Raw genomic sequence first — 25,457 nt, 5'->3', positions numbered from 1 at the left:
GTACAATGTACTGCACCTTGCCCCCAGCTCTTGCTAAAATGCTGAACTGGCTCCCAGCTCATCAATGCTTCCTCCTAACAGAAAGGAGGGCCCTGGTATGGTGCAGCCCCACAGGCAGCAATATGGATCTAGTGACGCATCGGCATCAGAGCACTGACCCACCCCATGCCCAGCATTTCCTGCTCTCCCTGGTTACTTGCAAATATTTTATGCACACTCCATGGTGGATGCAGCCTGTAATTAGGACACAGGAAAAGAACATCCTTCTCTCTAGAAAGATACAGAAAACTTGGCTCACCGTGTAGGGGAAAGAAGTACAAACACACCAGCAAGTAGTTTATGTGCATTTCTATTGGATATGAAGATACATACAACAGATCCCAGACACAGGTTATCTGTACCATCGCAAAAAGAGTGTGGATTTCTAAACAGCAGGAGCTGAGGAAAGTCCGGATACAGGCTGCAGCCCTTCACCTTAACTAACCTTCCAAAAACGAGGCGTGGTCCCCTCAGGTCATAAATACATTCTCTTGCTCAGTAAGTCCCAGTTTGCATTGAGAGGCAGAGAGAGACTTCCCTGAGCTGACAGTAGTGATACTTCAAGCAAGGGGGCCAGAAGACAAAACCAAAGCCAAGCTCCATGGAGTACATTTCACTGACTTAAGGAGAGACCCAGGCTAATCAGCAGGCTAAGACCTCCTGCTCTGTGAAGACCAGAAAGATTCCAGCTTGTTAGGTCCTGTCTCCACTACAGACTTACTGCATTAACCGGAAAAGTCATAGTGTCAATACTGTTTGAACTCAAGTGGAGACAGGACGAGTGTACAGTAGCACCTTCTGCTGGCTGATCCCCAAAACAGCACTGTGGATGGTTTACAAGGCCCTGTGTAGCTGCCTAGAGAGAGCCTGTTAAGCAGTGTTTCCAGAAGAGAAACAGTGGGAAGAAAAATTAAAGTTCCCCACCAAACGGGTCCAGTCCAAGAAAGATAACAGAGCAGAGAGTGACTGAAATTTACTTGAGCAGATCATGTTTGGTTTTAAGCAAAGGAGGATGGTACTGAAAATAAAGTATATCGTGAACTAAAGTTTTAGTGAGGCCTGCTTCAAAACTACCAGAGGACTGCCCCCCAAAATGGGGAGATTGACATGAGTGGAGGAGTTTAGAGAAATGGTTATCTGAGGGCCAAACCCAGAAGTCCTTGCTCAGGCAAGACTCCCAAACTGAAGTCAGTGGGATTTTGCCCCCATAAGGACCTGTTAAAGCAGCAGATTCCCCATCTTATGGGCCTGACTGGATGGACAAATTGTGTGCTTCTCTCACACTCTGCTGAAGGGAGAGATTGCATGCATCCATTTCTCTCAGCAATTTTTCCCTGCAGAGCAGCTGTCAGTCTGACAGCCAGGAAGACGGTCAGATGGGTATGTTACTGGGGAAGGGTACTTGTGAATGAGGTGCTGTTACGACAAAGTCAAAAGGAGCCTGCCAGAGCACTGGAGCAGCAGCACGTCCCAGCCAGTAGAATATCCATGTGGACATAGCTCCCTTCTCAGGGGCTCAGCCCAGAGCACATTGCTCATGGGCCCAACTATTCAGCCAAGGAGAAAGCTGAGGTTTTGTCTTTATGGAACCACTGCTTTGTAAACACCTACCGTGGGGCAGCACAGAGGCCCTTCCACAGGGAAAGGAATCTAGACAATAACCTGGAGGACCTCCTCACCCCCTCACGGTATTCATGTGCAAAACAAGTAGGAAGTAGACCTTTGGATTAACTCTTTAATACACTTGTGCATGTGTGCGTATAGCATAGAGGCAACTGTGAATTATAAGGCTATTGAGACATCAGCAGGTTCTGGAAATATCAAAGGCCCAGAGGGACGGCCACTAGGGGGCTTTCTGATGTGTCCAAGACCCCCACTGTTTCTCCATTTCTTTTTGCTCCCATACAATACATGGACTGTATGACAAAGAAAAACAGCCTCTTCCCTCCTCCTTCTAAGGGAAAGAGAAAGTGCTAACCAGGAAAAAATAAGCCAGCACACCCCAGCAGCCTGCCTACAGCCAGGTCGGATTTAAACCAGGAAGGAGAAAAAGGAGAATCCGAGGCTGAGAAATGCTTCAAGTTCTCCCCATTTCCACTCTCTGGTTTAAAGTCACGTTGAAAGCAGAACGGCTGCAGACCGCGCTCATGACATTTCCAGTTGTTTGGATGCTTTGAGCTGGCGGGAGGGACTGGAGACGGTTCACCCATCTGACCCCCTGGGCTGCACTAGCTTTTAAAAGGGCATCCCAGCCCACCACTAACAAGGTCTTTTAGCAAAAGGGCCAATCAATCAGTTGAAAATCCGTGTATTAGATATCCACGCGCACGCAGGGAAGTGGGTCAATCTAGTTTATATATATTCATATATAAAAGTGTATGTTGCCCTGCACATCGTTTTATATATCATATATATATATATGTATATATTAAAAAAAAAAAAACAACCTTCCAAAAGCCTAAACTGGAAAATCTCAAAGCCCCCAGTGCCGGGACTAAGGAAAGGACATTAGATCAGTCTGTGGCACCATTCACATGTTACCGTCCCTTCCCCTATCTCCACCTGCTGATCCAAGGGCTTAGTAAGCACGAGAGCATTCCTCAGTCCCAGCCTAACCCAAAGCTCCTATGCTCAGTTCTCCGGGGTTCTCCGCAGGTTCTGTGCAGTGCATCGGCTTGGCTGAGCGAAGACAATCCTCCCTGGGGCACTGCTGTGCTACAGCGCCCCCTAGTGCTGGCTCACCAAAGCTGTCTCGAGATGGGTCCTTGAGGGCTTCCAGCGTGTCTGCTTCGGCCTGGGGCGTGTGGGCACACAGGTCCTGCACCTTCTTGTTTAGGTCATTGCGCTCGGTCTGCAGGGCTCGGCACAGCTTCTCCAGGCGCTGGATTTTCACCTGAAGCCCTTCCAGCTCCTTGTCCCGAAGGGTTTTCTGCAAAAAGAGTCAACGGTCCCTAAGCAGCGAAGGTGAGGAATTGAGAGTCTTACAGCTAATACAGCAACCTAGGGTCTGAGGCGGGGGAAGAGAGGCAAAGGGAAACTCCTGGAAGAAACAGGCTAAGTTCACAGGCAAACATATCAGCAGTACTGAAGGACCCAACACTCATATGCTGTCACCATCCTTTTCAACCTACCTGTTCCCCGGGGGTACAGGGAGTGACTGTCCATCTCGGTAGCACCTTCCTTTCAAGCATCATCATTAACCCTTGCTTCCCACCACGAGTTTGGTGAGTCTCGTTATCCCCTTTGCCTTAATTTGCCCCTCTGTACACTGAGGGGAAGGGACTTGCCCAAGATCACACAATGAGTCAGTGACAAAGCCAGGAATCAGACTCTTGGTACTGACTCCCAGTCGCCTGTTCTAATCACTAGATCGCTCTCTGATGCATTCGCCATGGGCTATTTGCCAGTCTCAGTGTACCCAATAAAATGCAGAGCTGAACCAGATGCCTGACTAGGTGCCGCAGCGTGGTACCAAGGACGGAGCTTACCTCCTCGGCCATCTCCAGCAGAGCCTTGTTGCTGCTTTCCCAGCGAGACCGATACACAGTGGTCTCTTTCTCCAGCTTCTTGATCTTTTTTGTCATCTACAGAAATACAGTAATAAAAGGAAAAGAGAAACAGTGATACAGAGCGTCGCGATTGGCCAGTTTCTACAGCACCCTTGAGGGGGCATGGACATTCCCAGAGCAAGGGGTCAGATGCCAGCCGGCCCAAGAAAGTGCAGCAGCCCTTCCGCCTTGCCTCATCTCACCCACTGGAGTCAGTTTCACTGAGAGGGAATATTGACCAGGCCTCCCCAAGCCACCCATCGACCAGGGCACAACAAACCCAAATAAGAGATGGGACTAAGCCACTCCCACGCCCAGCTCCAAACTCCCCAGACCTTTGAGATGGCTCAGGTGCAGGCTCTGCCTATCACCGCTAACCCTAGACCAACCTCTCCCACCCCATCCCAGATCAACTCCATCCATCCTGTTCCACAGGAAAGCTCCTTCTGCTAATGATTGCTGTATCTAGCTGGTTTACTTCCCAGGAGTACGTGGCTCCTCGAGGATTTCTGAGGATGGTGAAAGCTGGCCTCCACGTGATCAAGAAGTTGCCGCTTTACCAGCTTGGAAACCTAGTGGGGATGGTGGCAGACAGTGGCTCTAACACATCAGAGAGGCCAATGCCAGCTCTCTGGCCAATAGGGGTGACAGCCACAGTACCTTTTCCATCTCCTGTTTGAATGTAGTGAACACCTCACTGCTTTTGGAAAGCGTGTTCTGAAACTCCTCAAACTTCTCTGTGTAGAGGGCCAGCTAGGGAGAGAGGGAATTACAGTTCAGCGCCAAGTACCTTGACACTGCACAGCGGGCATCTTGTTTCAGCTTCCCTTCCCCATTCCTCCTCAGTCCAGTGTCCAGCATGGGAGAGGCTGGATTTCTGTGAAGAACTGAGCTGATTCTTAGGATTCAAGTCCTTGTGGTTCAGTAGAGCTCAGGGCTCTATGGTGTAACTCGCAGCACCAAGCTGCTATGCTCAGAGTCCTGGACTAGACAGAGGGGAACAATCCTCCCATCTTGCTTAGGCCCAATCCTGCAAGGTGCTGCATGCCCTCAACTTCCACTGACTTCAGCACCTCGCAGGATTAGGCCTTCTGTCCCGTGTGAAAGGACAACCTACCCCAGCACTGAGAAAGATGCTGGTAAAACTGGGACCTCTTCCTTCCTCCAAGGAAGCAGAGAGGTTAAAGGGCATAGGGAGGTCCTGCCCTGCATTGTACCTCCTGTGCTGATGGAGACCTTCCAAGCTTTGAAATCCAGGCGCCAACACAGCAGTGCAGACTGCCCCCTCCCCCAAGTGAACCAGGTTTCCTTCCACCTCTTTGCAGGATGAAGAGAGCCCTAAGAGCCGGACAGCCTGGGACGTGCTACCTTACCTGCTGCTTGAGATGGGTTTCCTGCTGCTTCATCAGCTCACACATTCTCTGAGACTCCACGGCCTCTTTCAGCAGCTAGAGGAGAACGAGGGAGATGGGAATGCAGTTAGCTAACTGGACTCCAGGGAAGAGCTTAGGTCCATCCTAGCTCAGGAAGGGCCAGCTGGGTCAGAATCAGACACACCTGCAAGGCAGGGGCTTGGCACTGATCCAGTAGCAAAGTACAGCCAGTGCTGAAGAACAGACCAGGGCTTCTATTGCTGGGGACGGCCACGGCAGAGGATACTGGACTGGGACAGCCTCATCTGTCTGGGCAATTCCTTACCTCCCAACGGGCCAGCGGCTCTTAGGAAAGCGTTAGCAGGGAGGCGAGAGCGAAAAGGTTCAACAGGATTTGCTAAGATCGTTGCCAAAGCTGGAGACTTACAAAGTCCTTCTCCCGCTGGTGTCTCTCCTCTGCCTCCTTCAGCATCTCCTGGGCCTGCTGGAGCTTGGCATCCACCAACTGCTGCTGCAAGTCCTTGTGTTTGAACACCTTCTCGATATGCTGCCAAGGGAAACACAGGGACTGTTCCGAACAGGTCACCTACGCTCTGCTCCCCACACGGTGCGTTAGTGATCCTGCAGGACACTTCCACAGGCCGCCCAGGGGCCCTGTGCGTTCTATGTGGGGCACGCCCACTAGTTCATAGTATCTGGGTTAGCGAAGGAGGGACCTCTAACTCACGTGACTGCACGGGGGAGGCGGCAGTCTGGTGCTTAGAGCACCAGGCTCCTCGGTTCTAATCCTCTCTCTGCCACTGGCTCACTGCCTGGGGCAAGTCACTTCACCGCTCTATGGCTCGGTTTCCCATTTGTAATATGGTGATAAGGAGTATCAGGCAGGTCTGGGGTGACTAGCTCTGTGCAGCCAACAGCACTGCAGTGCTATCATGACCTAAATGAATATCATCTCAGTCTCCAGGAATCCACATCGTGTGTGTGAGTGAGTGAGAGAGAGAGAGAAGTGGAGGAAACATCCCCCTCCCAGCTGCCCCAGGATTCCATCTGCTCTGCGGACGCCCCCCCCGCCCCCCATCCCCGCTAGGCCCCAGTTTTCCTCCTCCGATGGGTGCCCCACCTCCTCCCGCAGCTCATACTGCTCAATGAGTTTTTTCAGCCTCTCTGCCAGCTCCATGTTCTCCTGGCGCAGCTTGGAGTTCCGCTCGTTGTGCTGCTCCATCTGCAGCTGGATGTCATTCAGCGTCACCTGGAAATGGGACGTCACTTCCTTCCGCTTCTCCTCCTCCTCCCGTGCGCGCTGGACGCCTTCCTCCTATGGGAGGAGAGGAGAAGGAACGGAGGGACCCAGGTCAATCCCTCGTGTAATGCACAGGGAACATCTGGCCCAGCTGACCCACAGAGCAACTTACCCAGATCATCCTGCCCGTCAGGGCACAGGTTCTATCGTTTAGGCCAAAGAGGAAAGAGGTTTGCGTGGCCCCTGCCCTGCATCCTCTCGTCCCCAGCCCACCTTGGTGCCCTTTTCCCCCTGTCTCCAACTATCCATCCACCTGAGACAAAAGGCAGACAATGGACAAGTCAGATCTGCCCATTTCAGCTGTCCTGCGCTGGGTAGGTTTAGCGATGGGAAAGAGATGGGCAGTATCGTGGAATGAAATCGAACACAGGGCTATGCAGAAAGTGGGCTGGCCTCAGACAGTCTCACATAGACCAGACTGACTCCCATGTGGGGTAAGGCTGAACGCCAGATACTGCTTTCTACCAAGGGGTTCCCAGCTATGAAAACTCACGAGTGCGACTGGTACTCCAGGCTCCCAGCTTCCCACCTTATCAAAGAGCCTCTGTGCTGGATGCCAGGGCACTGCCAAGGCACACCTCCTTCATCTGGGATTCTCTAACCCATCGCAACGCACCAGTTGCTCTAAACTGTCTGTCCGTCTCACTAGACATGCCAAATCCCCCGTCTCTCACTGTCTGTGCAAGCAGGGCCGGCTCTAGGATTTTTGCCGCCCCAAGCAAAAACAATTTTGGCCGCCCCCCCCCCCACCCCTGTTTTTTTCTTACCCTACCCCCGGCCCTGCCTCAACTCCGCCCCTTCCCCAAATCCCCAGCCTGCCTCCTCCCCCCAGGCTCTCAAGCCTAGGAGGGAGGGAGGGAGGGAGAGGGAGAAGCAGCATGTGCACCGTGGCCACTCGGGGTCTCCCCCTCCCTCCCAGGCTCCCAAACCTGGGAGGGAGGGGGAGCAGCGGCGCGAGAATCAGCTGTTTCGCGCGCCGTGGCCGGTCGGGATCTCCCCCTCCCTCCCGGGTTTGAGAGCCTGGGAGGGAGGGTGAGCAGCGGCGCGCGAGCGGCAGCAGTGGAGGTGAGTTAGGGCGGCCGGGGCACATTTTTAGGGGCGGCATGGCCCGCGCCAGAATGCCGCCCCTAAAAATGTGCCGCCCCAAGCACCAGCTTGTTTTGCTGGTGCCTAGAGCCGGCCCTGTGTGCAAGCTAAGAAGCAGTGCAAGGTCAGCACACTAACAAATGGCAGGCAGTAGGCAATGGCTGGTACAGCCAAGCCCTTACTCTGGTAAATGAGTACAGTTGCCCTAACAGGTTGGCAACCACTGATCTGGGGAAGAGAGAGAAAACAGAGTCCTGTTCCCTTGGTGCCTCTCTCTCAGGTTCAGAGCTCCCGAGGTGGGAAGCGAGGAGGCTCTTGCCTTGAGGGTGCGGTTGTGTCTCTGGAGCTCACGGCACAAGCTCTCCAGCTTGCTGCGGGCCAGGATGGCCTTGCTATGTTCACTCCTCAGATGGTCCTTCTCCTGCACCAGCTGAGTCTGCTTCTTCTGCAGGATCTTCATCTGCTTCTGGGAGTTCCTGTGCTCTTCCAGCTGGAGGGAGGGAGAAGCAGAGAGGGAAAGATGCAGCAGACTCCAGCTACACCCCAGGGAGGGGGTTCTGGGTTCAGGGGGAGAACGTTCTAGCCCCCAAGAGAACAACAAGAGCATCACAGTGCAAACAGTCACTGCAGTAATGAGGCCTGGAGAAAGCCATGGCTTATACAGCCCCCCATTCCAGCAAGAGCTCTCGCTGGGCACAGCACCTTTCCTGCAGCCAGGGGCTGGCTCTAGCATTAAATACTGTCCTTGGCTTAGATGCAGGTGGGGTGTGGAGTGCAGTGTTATCTCAATGGCGTGGGCCTCGGCCTCTATCCCTGGACTCATCACTCTACAGGAACCTCTTTGGGCACCATTCGCTACTCTGGATTCCAATGGAACTTATTTCTGTGAGGACGGCTCTGAGTCAGGCCGTTCCCTGTACAGCTAATCCATAGCCACGTGCTTCTTTCCAGTATTAAAATAGCTCTTATATTGTGGAGAGGGAGTGATGTCTAGTGGTTGGTGCAGGGGAAATTGGGAGTCTGGACTCCTGGATCCCATCTGTGGCTGTGTCAGTGATATTGGGGCAGTGATTTCCCCTCTTTGTGCCTCAGTTTTCACACCTGTAAAATGGTGATGAGGCTACCCACCTTGTAAGGGACTGTGAGGCTTCTTGCATGGAAGGTGCTGTAGACATGCTAAGTATTAATCAACCCTCACAAACTCCATGAGAGATGGGTCGGTATCATTATCCCCTGCTCTAGCTGCACAGAAGGGACCATTGTGATAATCTAGTCTGATCTCCTGTATGGCACAGGCCATAAAACTTCCCCCAAATAATTTCTAGAGCAGATTTTTTAGAAGAATATCCAATCTGGATTTAAAAAATCTCTGGACACCTGGGTTCAAAAATGCAGCTAGGTTTAATAACCCAGGTTTAATAACTGCAGCGTATGCATGGGCTGTCCCCCTCAACCTAGGGCCATGTCTGTCTCCTGTGGCGCCAAACAATCTTGTTCCCTCGGCAGCGAGAGACGTCTCCCGCCCTAGAGCCTGAAGCGTAGTGCTAGGAACTGACCAGCTCAGCGTATTTCTTGCACAGTGCTGCCAGCTTCTCCTCTGGGGTGCTCAGCGTGTTCAGCGTCTGCATCAGCAAAGTGATCTCCTTGCCTGGAATGCAAGACATAAAGCAGAAACAGCTCTTTCACACGGAGCTCTGGGTCACAAGACAAAGGGGAAGCACCCAAGTGGAAACCAGAAGCTGCTACATTCCCTGCTCCAAATACACACAAAACCACAGCTAGGATCCCGGATGCACTTCCTAGATTCTCCACATGAATTTGAGCCACCAGTGTAATTTAGTTTGGGGTGGTTTCCTTGGGAGGATGGACTCCAGAGACCTAGGTTCAATTCCCTGCTCTGCCACTGACTTCTTGTGAGACCTCGGGAAAGTTACTTAGGTCCAGGTCCTCAAAGGTATTTAGACACCTCATTGATTTCAGTGAGAGGTAGGTGCCTGAATAGACATCTTCCCAGGCCTAATTTTTAAGCCTGACCCAGACCCAAGCCCACCTGACGTAAGCTCAAGAAGGTCAGGTTGTTTCCTGACCTGACCCCAACAGTTCCCCACTCCCGAACCTGCATCAGCACAACTGCCATCTCCTGCCGGGGGGTTGGATCTGCTCCTCAGGCCCATGGGGCCAGTGTGGGGGCAGCTGCAAGTGCCTGCGTGCACTGTGACTCCTCAGCACAACCAGTCTGCAGCACACACGGTGCAGCAAGGTGGTGGTGCTCAGTTTGAGCAGGACATGCAGCCACCCGAGTGCTGACCCCCGGGCAGGAGGAGCGCCGACCAGAGCCGGTCTGGTTGTTTTCCTACCTGACCCGGACTCAACACCTGTAGTCAAATCCCATGGGGTTCGGGTCAGGCTGCAGGGCTCTATAGCTAAATACCTTTGAAGATCTGAGCCTCAGTCTTAGTTCCCCATCTGCACACGGGCGCCATGAGAATAAGTACATTAAATCAATGAGCAACAGAGGGTCCTGTGGCACCTTTGAGACTAACAGAAGTACTGGGAGCATAAGCTTTCGTGGGTAAGAACCTCACTTCTTCAGATGCAACATTAAATTAAATCAATGAGATGCTCAGATATTACAGTAGTGGGGGGTCATATCAATACTAAGATAGATGGCTGGATAAGCAACTTGACCTAGGCCACACAGACAGCATGTGGCTCAGCAGGAAATAGAACTTGGGAGTCTTGGACTCACACGTCCAGGTTTAACTGCTAAACCATCCCAACCTCCGGTAAATGCAGCGGAGGAAAGACATTTAGTGCATAGTTGTGTGTGCAATTTCATGCCTAATTTTTAAAGCAATTACAATAAACGTAGATGCAAATTAGACGGGCAATTGCACACTCGTTTTGCACGCTTACCCTATTTGGAAATCCCCTGTTGCCAGCTTATGCAGATCAAACAGGGCGATTTACTTTCTCATCCAAATGCAGGAATGACTGATGGTCTCTGTAGGATCTCACCTGCATCCTTCTCTTTTACTGAGAGCGTGGCGGGGGGGGGGGGGGGGGGGGGGAAGAAGAGACAGTTCTCCGAAGCCGTGCACTCAGCCTGGCACGAAGCGCGAAGCTGTACGTGCCCTGCCCAAAACTGTGTGCACCCAGAATTCAGACACTCCGTCAGTGCTCAGGGTTGCTCTGTGCCTGAGCAGTGCAGGGCATATTTCTTCACATCCCTATGGCACACGGAGCCATGTCATTTTTCAGCATCGCTATGCAGTGCATGGTTAGGATGCTTATTTCACTGGCTTTAGCATAGGGCAGTTAAATCACTATGAAAATGGAAGGCCCCAGGAGGAAAGTTCCCCACCCCAGGCTGGCCACAGACCAAGGCTGGGAACCCCTACCGAGACCCTTGGCTTTCTTCTTCTCCTGGGCCCGTTTCTGATCACGCTCCCCACACTCGTCATTGGCTCGGAACTCCTCGGTCCCCTTGGAGCCCTCCTTCTCTCCATTCATCTCAGGGCAGCCTGGCTCCTGCTCGCCGTTCCTGGGGGATTCGCTCCGGCACTTGTCTGCTTCGTCTGGCTCCGCGGGCTCACTCTGCCCACCATCATCTCCTGGACCTTCCTGGCTGGCATCCACACAGTATGTGTTCAAGATGTCCTCCAGCTGCCTGCTCAGCTCTTCAGAGACATCACACATGGCAGGCTGGGAGGATTTTGTCTCCTCCTCCACACGAGAAGCTGTGGGAGACAGGAGAGGCGAGGACAAAAGCATGACACTTTCTCTAACAATTTCTATTCTGCTAGCTCCTCTCGGCGGTAGCCCTGTGTAATAACCAGAGAGCAGCGGAAAGGCTTCCTACCAGGGCCAGCAAACTTTCAACAACATGCACTCTCCTGGGGTACTGCGTCTCTAACTAGCTGCTCTGACAATGGAGCTGCACTTCTGGCTGAGTTCCCTTCCAATCTAGGGAGCATGACCAGGCTCCCAACATATGTCATTGGCAAAACTCCCACTACATTAATTGGGAGCAGGCTCAACGTGCATTGTCCTTCATAAGAACAGCCTGCTAAGATCCGCTCCTGGAGTGAAGTATATGGTTTAGAACCTATCTTAGCTCAGAGTCAGACTTTCTCCTTATGCGCCACCCTGACAGCAAAGGTCTGTAAGTCATCTCAGCCATTGGACATTCACCAGACCCCAAATTTACTGGTCATCAGTGTGGATGGCAGGGTTCATTTCAACCAACTACTTATTTAATTAGAGGGCTTCCCAAGCTGGAGGGTTATTTTTGTTATATCTATAGCACCAATAGCAGAGCAAACGCATAGGCTCGGGGGTGGTGGTGGTGAGGGGGCGGCTAATAATAATGCCCAGTAAAGCAGGTCTGTTTGATTTTTTGACTCTAAAGTCCTAAAGGTCAGAGCAATGGATGAACAGTAAATAATTCAATACAGCCAGCTCAGAACTAGTGGTGGATGCATCTTCACCCCTTTGTATCCACCATCCCATACACACGGTTACTACTTTAGGACTGCACATATACAGACATTACACACACCTGATATGAAACCCAGGACTGTGCTTCTAAAGCCACAGGCCTCCCCCATGTGAGTGAATGGAAATTTGTTACAACAGCCACCCCAGAGAGAAAGCCACAGCCAGACTTGGCCACTCAGTTCAACACAGAAACACACCCTCATTCTTATGCTGCTCCTCACTGGTCAGGCTCTCAGCATTGCCAGCAGCAGAAGGCTCAGAGTTGCATGTCCTGGACTGGCTTGGGGAGTCCCCAGCTTCAGGGGGTGCTGCTGCCTCGGCTAAGTCTCCTTCCTCTAGCACCAGATTGCTGTTCATTTTGGGAGGACTAGCAGACAGCAGAGCGGCTTTGTTCTCCCCACCTTGGTTCTTCATCAAGGCTTTTCTCCCCACTCCGTCTCAATAGACCCTGGTGAAAGAGAAATGTCACCCGAGTTTAGTTTTAAGAAATGAGGATTCATGGGATTTTAGCAGAAATCACCACCCTGCAACAGACTGACTGCTAGGTGAAATCAACAGGGATCGAAACATTCAGAACTGGGAGAGCAAGGTTCTTCCCTGACCCTCCCCATCCACTGCTAGCTGTAAGACTCATACACTGCCTCTTACTCAACAGCAGCTTTGTTAACCCCATTCTGCTATTGGAAAGCGCACACATCCTTCCTCCCATATCTCCAAGCTATCCCCCCCGCCATAAAGGGTTCACGTCAGGGTAACTGTTCCTCCAGCTGAGTAAACTGTTCCTCCAAACCCCTGGAGTAAATGGTTCTCTCACTTCTGTATTCTGCAGACCGCAGCCTTCTGATAGACCCAGGTCCCCACCCCTCACTTCATGCTTTGCTCTCAGAACATTTCATTCCACAAGCCACCAGGAAATGGGTTCCATGGATCACAGCATTAGCCTAGAGGGGCCCATGCAGGCTGACATGAGAACCTCTCTCTCTAGTATTGAATGCATTGCCTTTACTAAGCACAGAGGCCAAAATCTTGAATCAGGATCCTCAAGACAGAAGAGGGGCCAGCGTCCATTAAAACAACAGGCGCATTTGGCTGGAGGGAAAGCATGCAATTTCCAAGAAGAGCTGGTGGTCAAGGAGATTTATCAACAGCTCCATGAAACACAACTGACAGACGCAGGCCAAATTCCACCTTCTTTCTATGTTCATGCCCCTCCAGGGATACACTCTCTCTCTCACCCTCAATCTCTAATTCACCACTCAGATGACAAGAAAAGCAATTGCTGCAGCAACCCTGCAGTCTCCCGTTTCAGAGACACTTATGATTCTGAAACACAGGCAGCTTATCTGTCCCAGAACAATCTGGATCCTACGTATGACAAGAGAAAAACGGTGTCCCAAATTTGGGCATAGCTACACACGGTTAATCTATGCCTCTTCTCAGAGGGCAACACAGGGCACAACCAGCCACGTGAAGCCAGGGGAGGAAGTTAAAAAGTAACGGGGGCCAGGCAAGCACGGCACCTGTTCATGCACAGGCACCAAGATAGACCCATCTCTCACCTGCAGGCCTAGCAGCACTGATTTCCCACAGTGCATACGGCCCCTTTGTCACAAACGCTCCCTCTCCCTGTGGCATCCCACGCTCTGCACACACCACTACGCTACCCCATGGGGCCTGTGGTGCCACACCCAACTCTACAGAGCCCACAGGCTCCACTGCAAGTGCCCTGTGCCAGCCCCCACTGCGCTATGCACTATGCCCCCCCCCCCCCAGCTGCCCTAGATACCCCGTGATTCCCCGCACTGCCCTCGCCTGGCCCGCAACACCCACAGCACCCAGCCCTGCCCCAATTCCACACTGCCCCATTCACACACACACGTGCCCCCCCCCGCACCCTGGTCCTCACAGACCCCTCCCCCCGACCCTCACAGACCCCCCCCCCCTCCCGCGCGGGCTCCCTCTGCCCCGAAGGTTGCAGGCAGGGATGTCACCCCTACCCTGCAATGACATCACCGACGTACCACGTGACGTCACCGCCGAGTAGCTTGACGTGGCTCCCTACCCTCAGCCAATCAGTAGCGGCCGCCGGCCGCACTCCGGCAGATCGGAGAGCCCCCTACATACGGGTCCCCACTGCCCCCAGCTCCTCCTCGGCGCTCGGCGGCCCTTCTTCCCCGCGGCGGAGCTCTGGGACGGGGCAAGCGGTTGCAACCTCCAGCCCGGGCCTCTGAGCGGGTACAGAGAGCGCATGCGTCGTCACCCGCCGGGCCCGCCAGCCAATCCGCGAGCGGGCGGCGCGAGGCCTGCCGGGAAATACAGCTAAGCGGCGGCATTCGAGGCGGGCAGCCGGTGCGACTACATCTCCCGGCATGCCTCGCGCCAGGGGGCGATAATACATCTCCCGGCATGCAACGCGACAGGAAGGGCGGGGGGGGAGAGAGAGAGAGCAAGCAAGCAGTGCAGGCAGGAGGAGCCCCCTCCTCGTGCCCTCAGCGGCGGGGGAGAAAACTAGGAGGAGAAGGGGCAGGGAGGCACTAGCCCTGGGGTGGGGGAGCTGTGAGGAGAGGGGGTAGGGCGACACAAGCCCGGGGGTGGGGTGGGGGAGCTGTGAGGAGAGGGGGTAGGGAGGCACTAGCCCTGGGGTGGGGTGGGGGAGCTGTGAGGAGAAGGGGTAGGGAGACACAAGCCCAGGGGTGGGGAAAGGGAGGCACAAGCCATGGGGCAGGGTGGGGGAGCTGTGAGGAGAGGGGGTAGGGAGACACAAGCCCAGGGGTGGGGAAAGGGAGGCACAAGCCATGGGGCAGGGTGGGGGAAGCTGTGAGGAGAGGGGGTAGGGAGACACAAGCCCAGGGGTGGGGAAAGGGAGGCACAAGCCATGGGGCAGGGTGGGGGAGCTGTGAGGAGAGGGGGTAGGGAGACACAAGCCCAGGGGTGGGGAAAGGGAGGCACAAGCCATGGGGCAGGGTGGGGGAGCTGTGAGGAGAGGGGGTAGGGCGACACAAGCCCTGGGGTGGGGTGGGGGAAGCTGTGAGGAGAGGGGGTAGGGAGACAAGCCCAGGGGTAGGGAAAGGGAGGCACAAGCCATGGGGCAGGGTGGGGGAGCTGTGAGGGGAGGCCTCATGCACAAGCCTCGCTGCTGTAATGTCTCTTTGACATAACTTCAGCAGCAGGTTTAGTTCTCTCCCCCGTGCTTTAGGGAGTGGTAAAGGCAGCGTTTTTGTTGATTGTGTTTGACAAGCATTACAGGCTAGTACCGAGGTGGGTGGAGGACAGGGGTGCTAGGCCTCTGGTTTTCAAGTGGAACACCTGGTCAAAAAGGGACCCGGGCAGCTCCCAGGAGCATTGCTGACCAGGCTGTTAAAAGTCAGGAGGGCTAAGGCAGGCTTCTTGCAGTGCGCTCTCCCTGCCCCAAGCACTGGTTCTGCAGCTCCCATTGGCCAGGAGCCTGGCCAATGGGAGCTGCAGGGGCAGCGCCTGCAGTGTGCAATACTGCCTGGCTGCGTCTCTGCCTTGGGGCCAGACATGCTGGCCGCTTTCTGGAGCAGCAGGGACCTAGGGCAGGCAGCCTGCCTTAGTCCTGCTGCACTACTAACTGGGAGGCACCAGAAGTAAGTGCTGCCTGGCTGGAGCCTGAACCTCCTCCCACACCCAAGCTTGTACCAGGTCAGAACCCCCTGCTGCACCCAAACTCCCTTCCAAAGCCTCCAGCCCAGAACCTGCACTCCCTCCCACATCCCAACCCTCTGCATGAGTGTAGGGATGGGGCTTTAGGGAAGGGATGGGATAGGTGCTGTGGCAAAGGTGTTTGGTTTTGTGCAATTTAAAAGGTGGCAATCCTAAAGGACAGGCAGAGGCTACTTTGCCACCTTAATGTTAAGAGTTTACCTACACCCCAGCACAGCTCCAAATGCCCTAAGCTATACGGCAGGTAGAGGGGCAGCCTTGGTCTGGAGCAAATGTGTGCTGCTGATAAAAATCAAGAAAAATGACCTAATGGAAACAGACATAGGCCAGGCCATGTAGCCCTAGCTCCTACACAAAGGAAGTTTGAGTTATATGAATGGCTGTTAAGCTGTTTGTAGGGAAGGGTGCAGCTGTTCCCCAAACATGAAACTGATGTTCGCTAAGGTGGAAATTGCATTCCTTACCCTTTACATGTTGGTTCTGCAACTATGGCAGGCTGAGGTGTACACTTGATGCCCAGGAACCTCAGTTATGAACCCCTCAGGCATGGAGGTTGTTTGTAACTGAACAAAACATGATTTTCCAAAAGTTTACAACTGAACATTGACTTAATACAGCTTTGAAACTTTACTATGCCGAAGAAATGAAACAAGCACAAAGTTTCCTTACCTTGTCAACTTTTTAAAATCTTACCTTTTAGATTTTGTAGTTCACATTCAACACAGTACTTGTGCTGTACTTGCTTTTTTTTGCCGTTGCCTGATTGTGTACTTCTGATTCCCAATGGTGTGTTGTGACTGGTCAGTTCATAACTGAGGTTCTACTGTACTAAGGTTGGAAGAAAATTGCAACTCCAGCACTTAATTACTGCTGGACCAGGTAACCTGTGTGAAAATTTCTCCAATATGATCTACAATATATGCCTGGTACTGTTTAATTAAACCTTGCCCCTGTGAATGAATTAGTTGGGTAACTTAAAGTGTAAGCATGTTGAGGCAGCGACCTTTCTCCATTTCCACAGTACTGCCTACATGCTATCTGCAACAGTATGGGATATAGGATGGTTAAAGTAGTGTTTACTACCTTTAGTTTGGTCTTAGTCTTACTACAAATGGTCTCCTACAGCTAGGAATGCTCAGACCTTCAGGTGCACCTCACTCCCAGCTGAGTGGAAAGGACAGAATGCAGAGTTTGAAGACTGCTTTGATTAGTACTTTTTCCTCCTCCTGCTCTGGGGTTAGAGTGAAATAGGCAGGACAGGCTGATCCCAATATAGTAATAGGCAAGGACTGAGCTGGCACAGTTCAAATTTATTGGTAGACAGAGGGAAATGTGCTTGCCCTGCAAAGTGGTCCTTTGCCCATGTCAGCTTTTTACACATGGAACATTTATGCAGATCCAAGCTTTTGGAGAGTTTTCCTGGCAGTTAGTGACTCATTGATTGGCAATGATTTTACCAGTAGATTGGCATGTAAGCTTTTTGGTAGTGGGATGTTCTGTTCATACGTGGACATTGTGTTGGCACATCTTAGCCCAGCTGCCAGGAGCCCCACATTGACAAACTCAAAATAATCCAGACAGATTGAGCACCTAGAGCAGCTTTGGAACAGACTCTTTATTTTGCATTGTATCTATGACAGTGTTGGAAACTTCGATACATTTTCAACTCTGAATGTGTAGAGATCTCTTTAATCTGTACACATCATACTAATCCACACTAGAGTCAGGTGTGTATCCTCACAAGGCCTATCAACCAACCATGGTACAGCTATAATGTACCTCTAAAGGGCCACACATTGGAAAAATAGCCAGAGTTGTTTGACTTTTATAAAAGAAATGTGGAGGGGAGGGGGGGGGGACAAAACAGGTTGAATCACTCTTGGCTGTTGATGTGGCTACATCCTGAAGTCCCATTCCCAGACTTTTGATTTAGGTAAACTAACCACCACATACTATTCCTCCTTTTTGTGCCATGCCCACTAGTGGTTTCATAACACAACCCACACATGAGCTGATAAAAAAACAAAAACAAAATCAGAACACAGCATCAGCTCCACCCCCGGGGTTTGGCTTCATATGGGTTAGTGCTTTGAGCACTGTTACTGCAGCAGAATAAGCCTTTTAAAAGGCCATTCCTAGGGCCTGTAACAGTTTGCTTCTAAAATTAAAAAAAAAAAAAAAAAAAAGAGAGACATCTTCAGTTTCTGGGTCCCTGGATTGTTCCAAGGAAGGATCCAGAACTGATGAGGAAAGTTTCCAAAATACTATCCACTCTCCAGTAGTCTTTACTCCAGCCCAGTATTGTAGCTAGAGGTCTGACAGCTGTACCCATCTCTTCTCCTCCTGTGCTCCCCAGAATGAATTTTAAAATCCTGATCAGTTGTAACACTGGCTGTATCAAAACAAAAATATTCAGTTGGATTATTTTGGAGTTTGCATAGACCTGTGCTGATAAAAGGCTTATTCACTCTGGAGTTACCTTTCATTTATTAGAGATATGGTAAAGTGGCAAGCAGGAGTTCAGGTTTACTAGAGAAACTAGATCTGCACCTCCAGTGAAGGAAAGGAAAGTAGGATTCTAATGAAGAGCTCCACCTCCTTTATGGCTCTTTTGAAGTCACTGCACCAGTTCTGTTGTGCAGACAGCTGCTGTGTGTTCTGACTGCTGCTACCGCCTATCTATATAAGACACCAAGCACAGGTCAAGTCTTAAATGGAAGGAGGATATATACATCCCATGATCATCAAATGCAGAGAGCTTATTTGCCTTAGGTTAACTGAAGTAGCCCAAGCTCCACACAGTAAAAGGATGAAATCTTAGCCCCAAACTGAAGCAATAAGGTATTAAAGGTGACATTAACACAGGGCCCAAGGAGGAAAAGCTAGAAGTTTAGACTGACTAGCTAAAGTCTAATGCTCTAACCGATGAAGATACTAGAAGCCTGGGATGCTTTGCCCTAAAATGAGTAATTCCAAAGAGATCACACTGATACGAATCAGCAGCCTCCAGCCCCATCACCACCTTAATCTGGAGATGTCTGTCACACCAGTATGATGCAATTCAGTTTTCAGAATGAGACTGCCGTCAGGAATGCAAGCTCAGTACTAGTGCTGCTTTACAACATAGCATACAGGCCCCAATGCTTATGGATTAGGAAATGTGACAATGGAGATTTTAGTCTCTACACCTGGCTGAGAAGATCCTAAACTCCACTGAGATAAGGGCCTCACATTTTTTTTTTTATGACAGGAGGACAGAATGGTACCTACTGTGGGCAGCCTTAAGACTGTTTTCTGATCAAAGAATTTTAAGAGAAAGTAGTAGTTTGCTTAACGACATCACTGGTAATTTGCAACATATTAGCAAGTATCTGTAACCTGGCTAAATACAGAGCCAAGCTGAAGTCAGTTTGGATTTAGACCATTTTAACACTAGAATTTGGATCAGTTTTTAGTACTATACAAGGCCTCTGCATCCATGGATCTTCCATTTTTTGCTACTGCAGTGTTATAATCCCCTTTGGGACACCTTGGGGTGACACTGTTGAAGTTTTACGGCACCCTTTAAAGAACACCACATGAATGTTGACCTAGCTGAACTGCTGGATTGTGAAAACATACCAAGACAGCCAATGAGAGAAGAGGCTGTGCTGTTTAATGCAGTATCATGTTGAAGAGGCTGGTCTAGAAATAAAAAACAACCTCAAGAGTGCTTCAAGTTATGAAACTTGCAGAGATCTGACAGAATTATGAGGCAAGGGATCCAGTAAACTGCACAGATTAAACTTCTGCTAAATACTTGAAGAGATTTAATTGTACCAGGTATCTGCCCTAGTCACATACTAGAGACCAGAGAAACCCAAACATTAGCAGTTAACTGCATGCTTGCTTGCGACCCTTCCTCAAATTATCCCCAACATGTTGTGTGTTGATATTGCTTTCGCGCTGGGTTGTAGTGCTATTGCTCTAGGGAACCAATAAAAAGGAGGTACTGCCAACAGGCAGAAGTCCCTACACAACGAGAATGGTAGCGCTAGTTTTGATAGCTAGCACCCACTGGGTATGCCACCCTAGGAGGTATGCTAGATGTGCACAATTACTGAGCAATATAGTATGCAGGAAATAAAATAGGTGCTCCCAAAACACTTTGGAGGCTAAGAGATGGTGGTCCCAGAAGAGAAGTGTAAGAAGTAGACACCAGACCGACGGGATTTATGATGCCCAAGTTGCTGACCGCACAAAAGGAGCGGTTAACTGAATGGGTTAACTGAAGGGTTGGCAGAGTCTGTAGTGCAACTCCTATATGCAGTGCAATACTGATAGAAAAAAAGGCCCTACATTGTTTAACAAAACAGTAATATTCAAAATAGAAGTCGACCTATAAGATGAATGCTTACATTTCAACATCTCTTGTAGATCTAAATGGCACTTGTGAGAGCTGAGAAAAATAGAAGTAGCTTAAATGCGGGGGGGGGGGGGCAAGGGGGGAGATGAAGGTGTGTTAAAAACCAAGTGACACCCCCCAGAACAGCATTTGTGGAGGTTCTGGAGAGAGCTTATCTACAGACATTTAGCATAAATTCAACAAGGCTGACATCAGCATGGATGCTCCTGCACTCTGCAAGAGCAGCTTTCCAAAAGCCAAAAACTTGTTCCCGAATACCAGTCGTAAAGTTCAGATTCAGAAGACAGCAGGAAGTGATGCCCTTAAGATTTGTTTGGGGTTTTTTTGTTGGGGGGGGATGGAGGGGGGAGAAGAGAAGAGAAGGGCAGGGTGCAAGGTTTTTTTGGTAAACCAATTATCCACCATTTTCTATGAAAAGCGGTCAAGCTAATTATAAGAAGGAGCAATACCTCGACGGGTGGCTTGGGCCTAAGTATTCGTTTCTGTGGTTGCTAAGGGAAGGTTTGAGTTGTAATTCAGACAATAGTTCACGGCTGTGTGTAGGAATGGCTCTCTATCAAGGAAAGCAAGCTAGCTTCCTCACAGCAGGAAGATAGTAGGACCACGCTAAACAAAAAGCCATCCTTACTACCGCTTCAGCTTTTGCCACAAGTTTGTTAGGTAGTTCTACATCATTTCACTTCAATCTTATTTCAGGAGCCAAAAGTCTCATTTAAAAAAAAAAGTGATCTTGCAAAGCGGATCCAAATGCCTCTTCATGCTGCAATAAATGGAAGAAGCTCCAATGGAGTGAAGAGCTTCATTTCTTTTGCATGGTCCTGAGGTAATGCATAGAACACATAAAACCGTGGTTTTTAAGTGATTGACATCAGAAGACTAAGATTGTGGATGAATCAAGATCTTACCTAGTTTGGTTACTTTTTTGCTATAGAGATGCAGTCCTAAAGCCATGGAGGTATCAGGCTCTATCCTGGAAGGATATGTTCTCTTCACCACAGACCTAATATAGTACTCTGGTTCATATAATATCTTAGATAGCTGACTGGTGGAATAGCAGCTCCAAGAATGTCTCCCTCATGAGTTAAGGGACCATGGGGTCACAGATGGCTTTGGAACATATCTCATAAGGCCTTCCACATAGAACCTGTCTATGGAAGGGATACATTACTGCTTTTCATTGGCCAAAGAGGGAGCCTTTTTGGAAGTGTAAAAGCAAGATGGGGCTCAGTATTGACCAGATATCAGACTAAGCCTGATGGGAGACTGAGAGCTGAGGAGGAGGGAAACAGGAGAGTCCCACACAAGTCTTCTCCAGTTCTGGGTTTCAAAGTTAACTCCCCTTGGCTGTAGATCCAATTTCAAATACAATATGAATATCCAGAGACTAGTTAGTTAGTTAAAAAAAATTAGACACTGAATATGTTTACCCTAAGCTTAAAATAAGGTTTTACTGATTGGAGAACTGTTCAATTCCATAGTGAATTTCACTGTCTCCATGAAACAGATCATATGAATTGTTCCTCTGAAGCCCTTCTTCACTTGATAGCAGTTCCTATTCAACAAACTGGTTATTTTCTACTGATAAACAGCTTGATTCTGCAGATTTAGCCCACCCCACCTGCAGGCTTTCAGACAGCCTGGCTACTACATTCAGCCCCTGAAGGTCTCCCAAACAGCCATGCAGGAGAACAATCCTTTTTACCCATCCACATTCTCTTCCTACTCTCCACAAAGTGGGTGCCTGCTTATACATCGATTCAGGGCAGCATTTTTTAGTTTCAATGATCCCTGCAAAGCAGTTTGCTACAGCATCTAATTCTCTTCCAAATCCACTGCTGGATTATTTGCAGATACAGGAAGAGAAGAGGTGAGGGAAAGGTGTCCGTGCAACAACCGAGCTTTAGGGTATGTCCTAGAACCCAAAGTACCGTACGCATGGCCATGGGAAACTCCTCATTGATGCTAGTGCTGAAAGGCCTACAAGCAGAAGGAAAAATAGCAGCAACCCACACGTCCCCCCACTACCAAAAAAAAAAAAAAAAAAAAAGGAGAAAGATAGAACACCCATGTGTGTAAGTTTCACTTAACCCTCAGTTGCTCACTGATATTTTTAATGGAGAAAAAAATCTCTTGAGGCAACCAAGACTCTTGAATGAGACTGGACCAGTAAGATTGTAGGTAGGCTGACCCCAGGATCATCCCAGAATCTGGGAATATACTCTGCCATCATACTGATGGTATTTGAGACTTGCCTTCTGCTTAAGGCTTGAATTTGAATATAAATCCAGATCTCTTATTTCTTCATCTTCCATCAACTGCATAAGGATCCATTAGAAGAGATTTTAATTTGCATGCTCTCCTTTAACAAGCTACCCCAATACATATTACATTGAACTACACAATGAACCTTTCTTTCATAAAAGCCTCAATACAAAAGCCTTCTCAGCAGCTAACCCAAGCTTTAGAGCAGTGGTTCTCAAACTAGGGCCGCCACTCGTTTAGGGAAAGCCCCTGGCGGGTTGGGCCGGTTTGTTTACCTGCCACATCTGCAGGTTCGGCCAATCGCAGCTCCCACTGACCGCAGTTCACTGTTCCAGGCCAATGGGCGTTGCAGGAAGCGCCATGGGCTGAGGGACATGCTGGCCACCCTTCCTGCAGCCCCAATTGGCCTGGAGCCGCGATCGGACGAACCTGTGGATGCAGCAGGTAAACAAACCGGCCCGGCCTGCCAGGGGCTTTCCCTGAACAAGTGGCAGCCCTAGTTTGAGAACCACTGCTTTAGAGGACGGACAAAAGCATTTCTCCCCACTCTGTTTAAAGAGAACAGGGAGGGGATGCACACTAGCCAGAGGCATGTGAGTGAGCCACTGTGCTAATCTAAGTGGCTTGTTGAGTTAACTCACAAACCTTAATACATCTTTAAAATACAATATTCAGTTTCATTCTTCACAGATAAACAAAGGTTCCAACATTAACGTGCTTGCTAGGAGTCCAAGCTCCCTGGTAGGCTTCTCCAGATCCTGCAATGGCACAGCACTCCAGTACACCATGGCCAAGCTTTCACACATGAGCCACAAGGCTATATCTAATATTAAATAATCCACCCCAAACTTGTACTGCAGCAAGTGATAAAGAAAGTTTACACATTTAGAGATCACTCTAGCCACAGCCAGCCACCAGTCAAATGCACAGATGTTGTTTATTATTATTATTTTTAAACGTGAAGGACTTGTGAAATTGGATTTCTTGATTTCATACAACAACTGGCACCATGCTTTGTTTCCTACCCTCTTGAAATTCCCAGTCCCAAAGGCTTCCAAACTTGCACTTGCTTAGGACAGCAAGAACAGGGAGGGGATGCACACAGCGAGTCTATTAGACACCTTGGTGAACCACGTTTCCCCCATCCCCTTCCCTCAAATCCCAAAATTGTTTGGGTTTTCCATAGCCTATTGTGTTTATCATCACTCTTGGCTAAGTAAACTCAATCTGGAAAAGGAGTTTAAGACAAATCTATGTTTGCTTGTACAGTACGTGAGTAAACAGAGGAAAAGAAGCAGGACAACCAGTGAGTGAGTTCATAGACCATCATTTCCAGGTGTACCTGCCTCACAGTATTCTATTTACATAAATTACAGAAATTTCATATATATTTTTCTCTGAAGCCAATTAGACAAATATCTACCTATATATAATATATAAAAAATACAGAGCTTTGACTCTTCCTTTTGAAGTAAAATGTACATGATCCAACTGTGAGCAGAAAGTAATCCTGAAAACTCAGGCCCTTTGCTACTGGAGTTAACACTGCACACAATGCTCCTGTCAAGTGTAGCTATGCCCTCCTTCCTCCCCACCCCATAAAATAAACAATCCACCCCCACCCCATCCATTCAGAAAAAAATCCAAATCTTAATACACGTTTTCATGAAAAAATTTTCAAGTAAAGATGAAGATGGGTTTCACCATTTCAACAGTTCTGTGACTTCAATCAGTAGCAATGCAAGTGAAGCCCGTGCAATGGCAGCTGTGCTTCCTCTTTTCAAAGACCACCAAAACATCTCCCCACCTCTTCACAATTACCATCTTTGGGGTTTTGTTGCTTTTTTTTTTTTAAATACCAACAACAGTTCTTAAAAAAAAAATTTAAACAAAGGGAAAAAATGCCTCCCCAGGAAAAGTCTTCCCACTTCTCCTTTGTCCATTTACAGTATGTTTCAAGGGGAACTTGGCCCATGTCCAATGGCGCGGTCCACTGAAGGAGAGCTGTGAAAAGGTGAGGGGCTAAACTTTGCTCTTGGCAGATTAGAGTCTTTAACAAAGAGTAAGATGTGCAAAAAAAAAATTAAATAGATCAACCCTAGCTTCCAGGATTAATGTTGTCAGAGAAGAGAATGCTTAACTTTTGATTTGTGTTCCCCCTTCCCCCCCAACTGAAATTTCATTTAAGTACCCGAGGTAACAAGTGACACAATATGTGAAAGATCACCACAAATTAAAACAAGAGGTGCAATTTGTTACCTCCGTGTCCTTCCTCCACCTTGGTGCCTGCTTTAGAGACATGTATACAGCAGCAAAAAAAAAAAAAAAAAAAAAAAAAAAAAAAAAAAAAGTGTAAAAAATAAAATCCCCTTCTTTCCATGAGAGCAAAGCATTGCTTCTAGCTGTTCTCGAAGGAGGAACTGTTTCCTAATGGGTTGGCGTGGGTGTTTGCGCCTTCCGTTTGCAAGGAGGGGGAAATGGGACTAACTCTGGCTGCTCCCAGTTGATTTCTGGCAAGTTTGTGGTGTCCTTCCCCATCTGAACACATTATAGCTGGAAGCCTTCCATAGGGGCCTCAGGCTGCTGGAAGATGAATTGCTGCTGGTTCTCGTCTACCTGGGGAGCCAGGTTGGAGTCGTCATCCTCTACTCCAAAGTAGTGCTCAATCAAATCAAAGGCCTTCTGGTAGATTTCCTGGTTCTCATGGCTCTGCAGGAACTCTATTTTATCCAAGCCTTAGGAAAGAGAAAAATGGAATGTGGCAAGACTGATCAGAACATCCATACTATTCCCGGCCCCCATCCATCCTTCACCCTTTCAACTGTTTGGGGCCACAAGACCACCATTTGTTAAGCTTGCATTTTGCCCAGAGTTAGAATATCTAAAAAAACACTAGCTCCATTACTCCAGAAGAGCTTTTGGATTGAATCTCTCTCCCAGCCCATGTTTAAAGGGTCCAATTAAAACTTAGTAAGATGAGGAGTTGTTCCTATTTGGAGGATACACCACAAATCAGAAGTCTCACAGGCCAGATCATTTACAGAGCACCAACAGTGCATGAGGCACTTCAGACTAAAAAGGAAGACAGGTCCTTGCCCCAAAGTGCTCACATTCTGGAGAGACAGAGGAGGAAGTGGGAAGAGAAGTGAAGTGACAAGACTAGACTGATCTCTCCAGGGTAGGAACTGCACTTCTCTTGTTTTTCATTAAGTGACTAGCACACCTTTGGGCTCTGTAAAAAGAGTGATTTTTATGCAGGT

General features: G+C 49.5%; 2 protein-coding genes across 7 annotated transcripts in view; both read right to left on the bottom strand.

Moving 5' to 3' along the window:
- Nucleotides 1-333: 333 nt before the first annotated feature.
- On the bottom strand, nt 334-24,481 carry LOC101939022 (alpha-taxilin). 5 transcript variants are annotated; one of them, XM_042844751.2, is made up of 11 exons: nt 24,457-24,481; nt 12,044-12,294; nt 10,748-11,086; nt 8,903-8,994; nt 7,666-7,836; nt 6,081-6,275; nt 5,388-5,507; nt 4,961-5,035; nt 4,248-4,340; nt 3,528-3,623; nt 334-2,968 (listed from the first exon to the last, which is right to left on the bottom strand). In XM_042844751.2, exons 2-11 carry the CDS (start codon nt 12,258-12,260, stop codon nt 2,651-2,653), a joined length of 1,716 nt encoding a protein of 571 aa, XP_042700685.1. In that variant the 5' UTR covers nt 12,261-12,294; nt 24,457-24,481; the 3' UTR covers nt 334-2,650. The 5 variants fall into 5 exon arrangements, with proteins under 5 accessions (XP_042700685.1, XP_005302237.1, XP_042700684.1 ...); XM_005302180.5 differs by lacking the exon at nt 24,457-24,481 and adding an exon at nt 13,868-14,130; XM_042844750.2 differs by lacking the exon at nt 24,457-24,481 and adding an exon at nt 13,844-14,121.
- The window catches only part of KPNA6 (karyopherin subunit alpha 6), a 40,395-nt gene continuing 32,064 nt past the window's right edge, over nt 17,127-25,457 (bottom strand). Inside the window, exons 14-15 of one of the 2 annotated variants that reach the window (XR_010594689.1) lie at nt 24,457-24,932; nt 17,127-18,209 (exon numbers count right to left, since the gene is read on the bottom strand). Coding sequence is in view for 1 of the 2 variants with exons in the window: in XM_065577292.1 (XP_065433364.1) it covers nt 24,745-24,932 (188 nt within the window). In the remaining variant the exon portion in view is untranslated. Of the gene's footprint in view, nt 24,933-25,457 lie in introns of both variants that reach the window. The other variant, XM_065577292.1, reaches the window with a different exon arrangement.

The sequence above is a fragment of the Chrysemys picta genome, chromosome 23, assembly GCF_011386835.1.
Source record: "Chrysemys picta bellii isolate R12L10 chromosome 23, ASM1138683v2, whole genome shotgun sequence".
NCBI classification, from domain to species: Eukaryota; Metazoa; Chordata; order Testudines; family Emydidae; genus Chrysemys; species Chrysemys picta.
The sequence above is the reverse complement of the archived record's forward strand: the minus strand, read 5'-3'. Positions and strand labels throughout refer to the sequence as shown.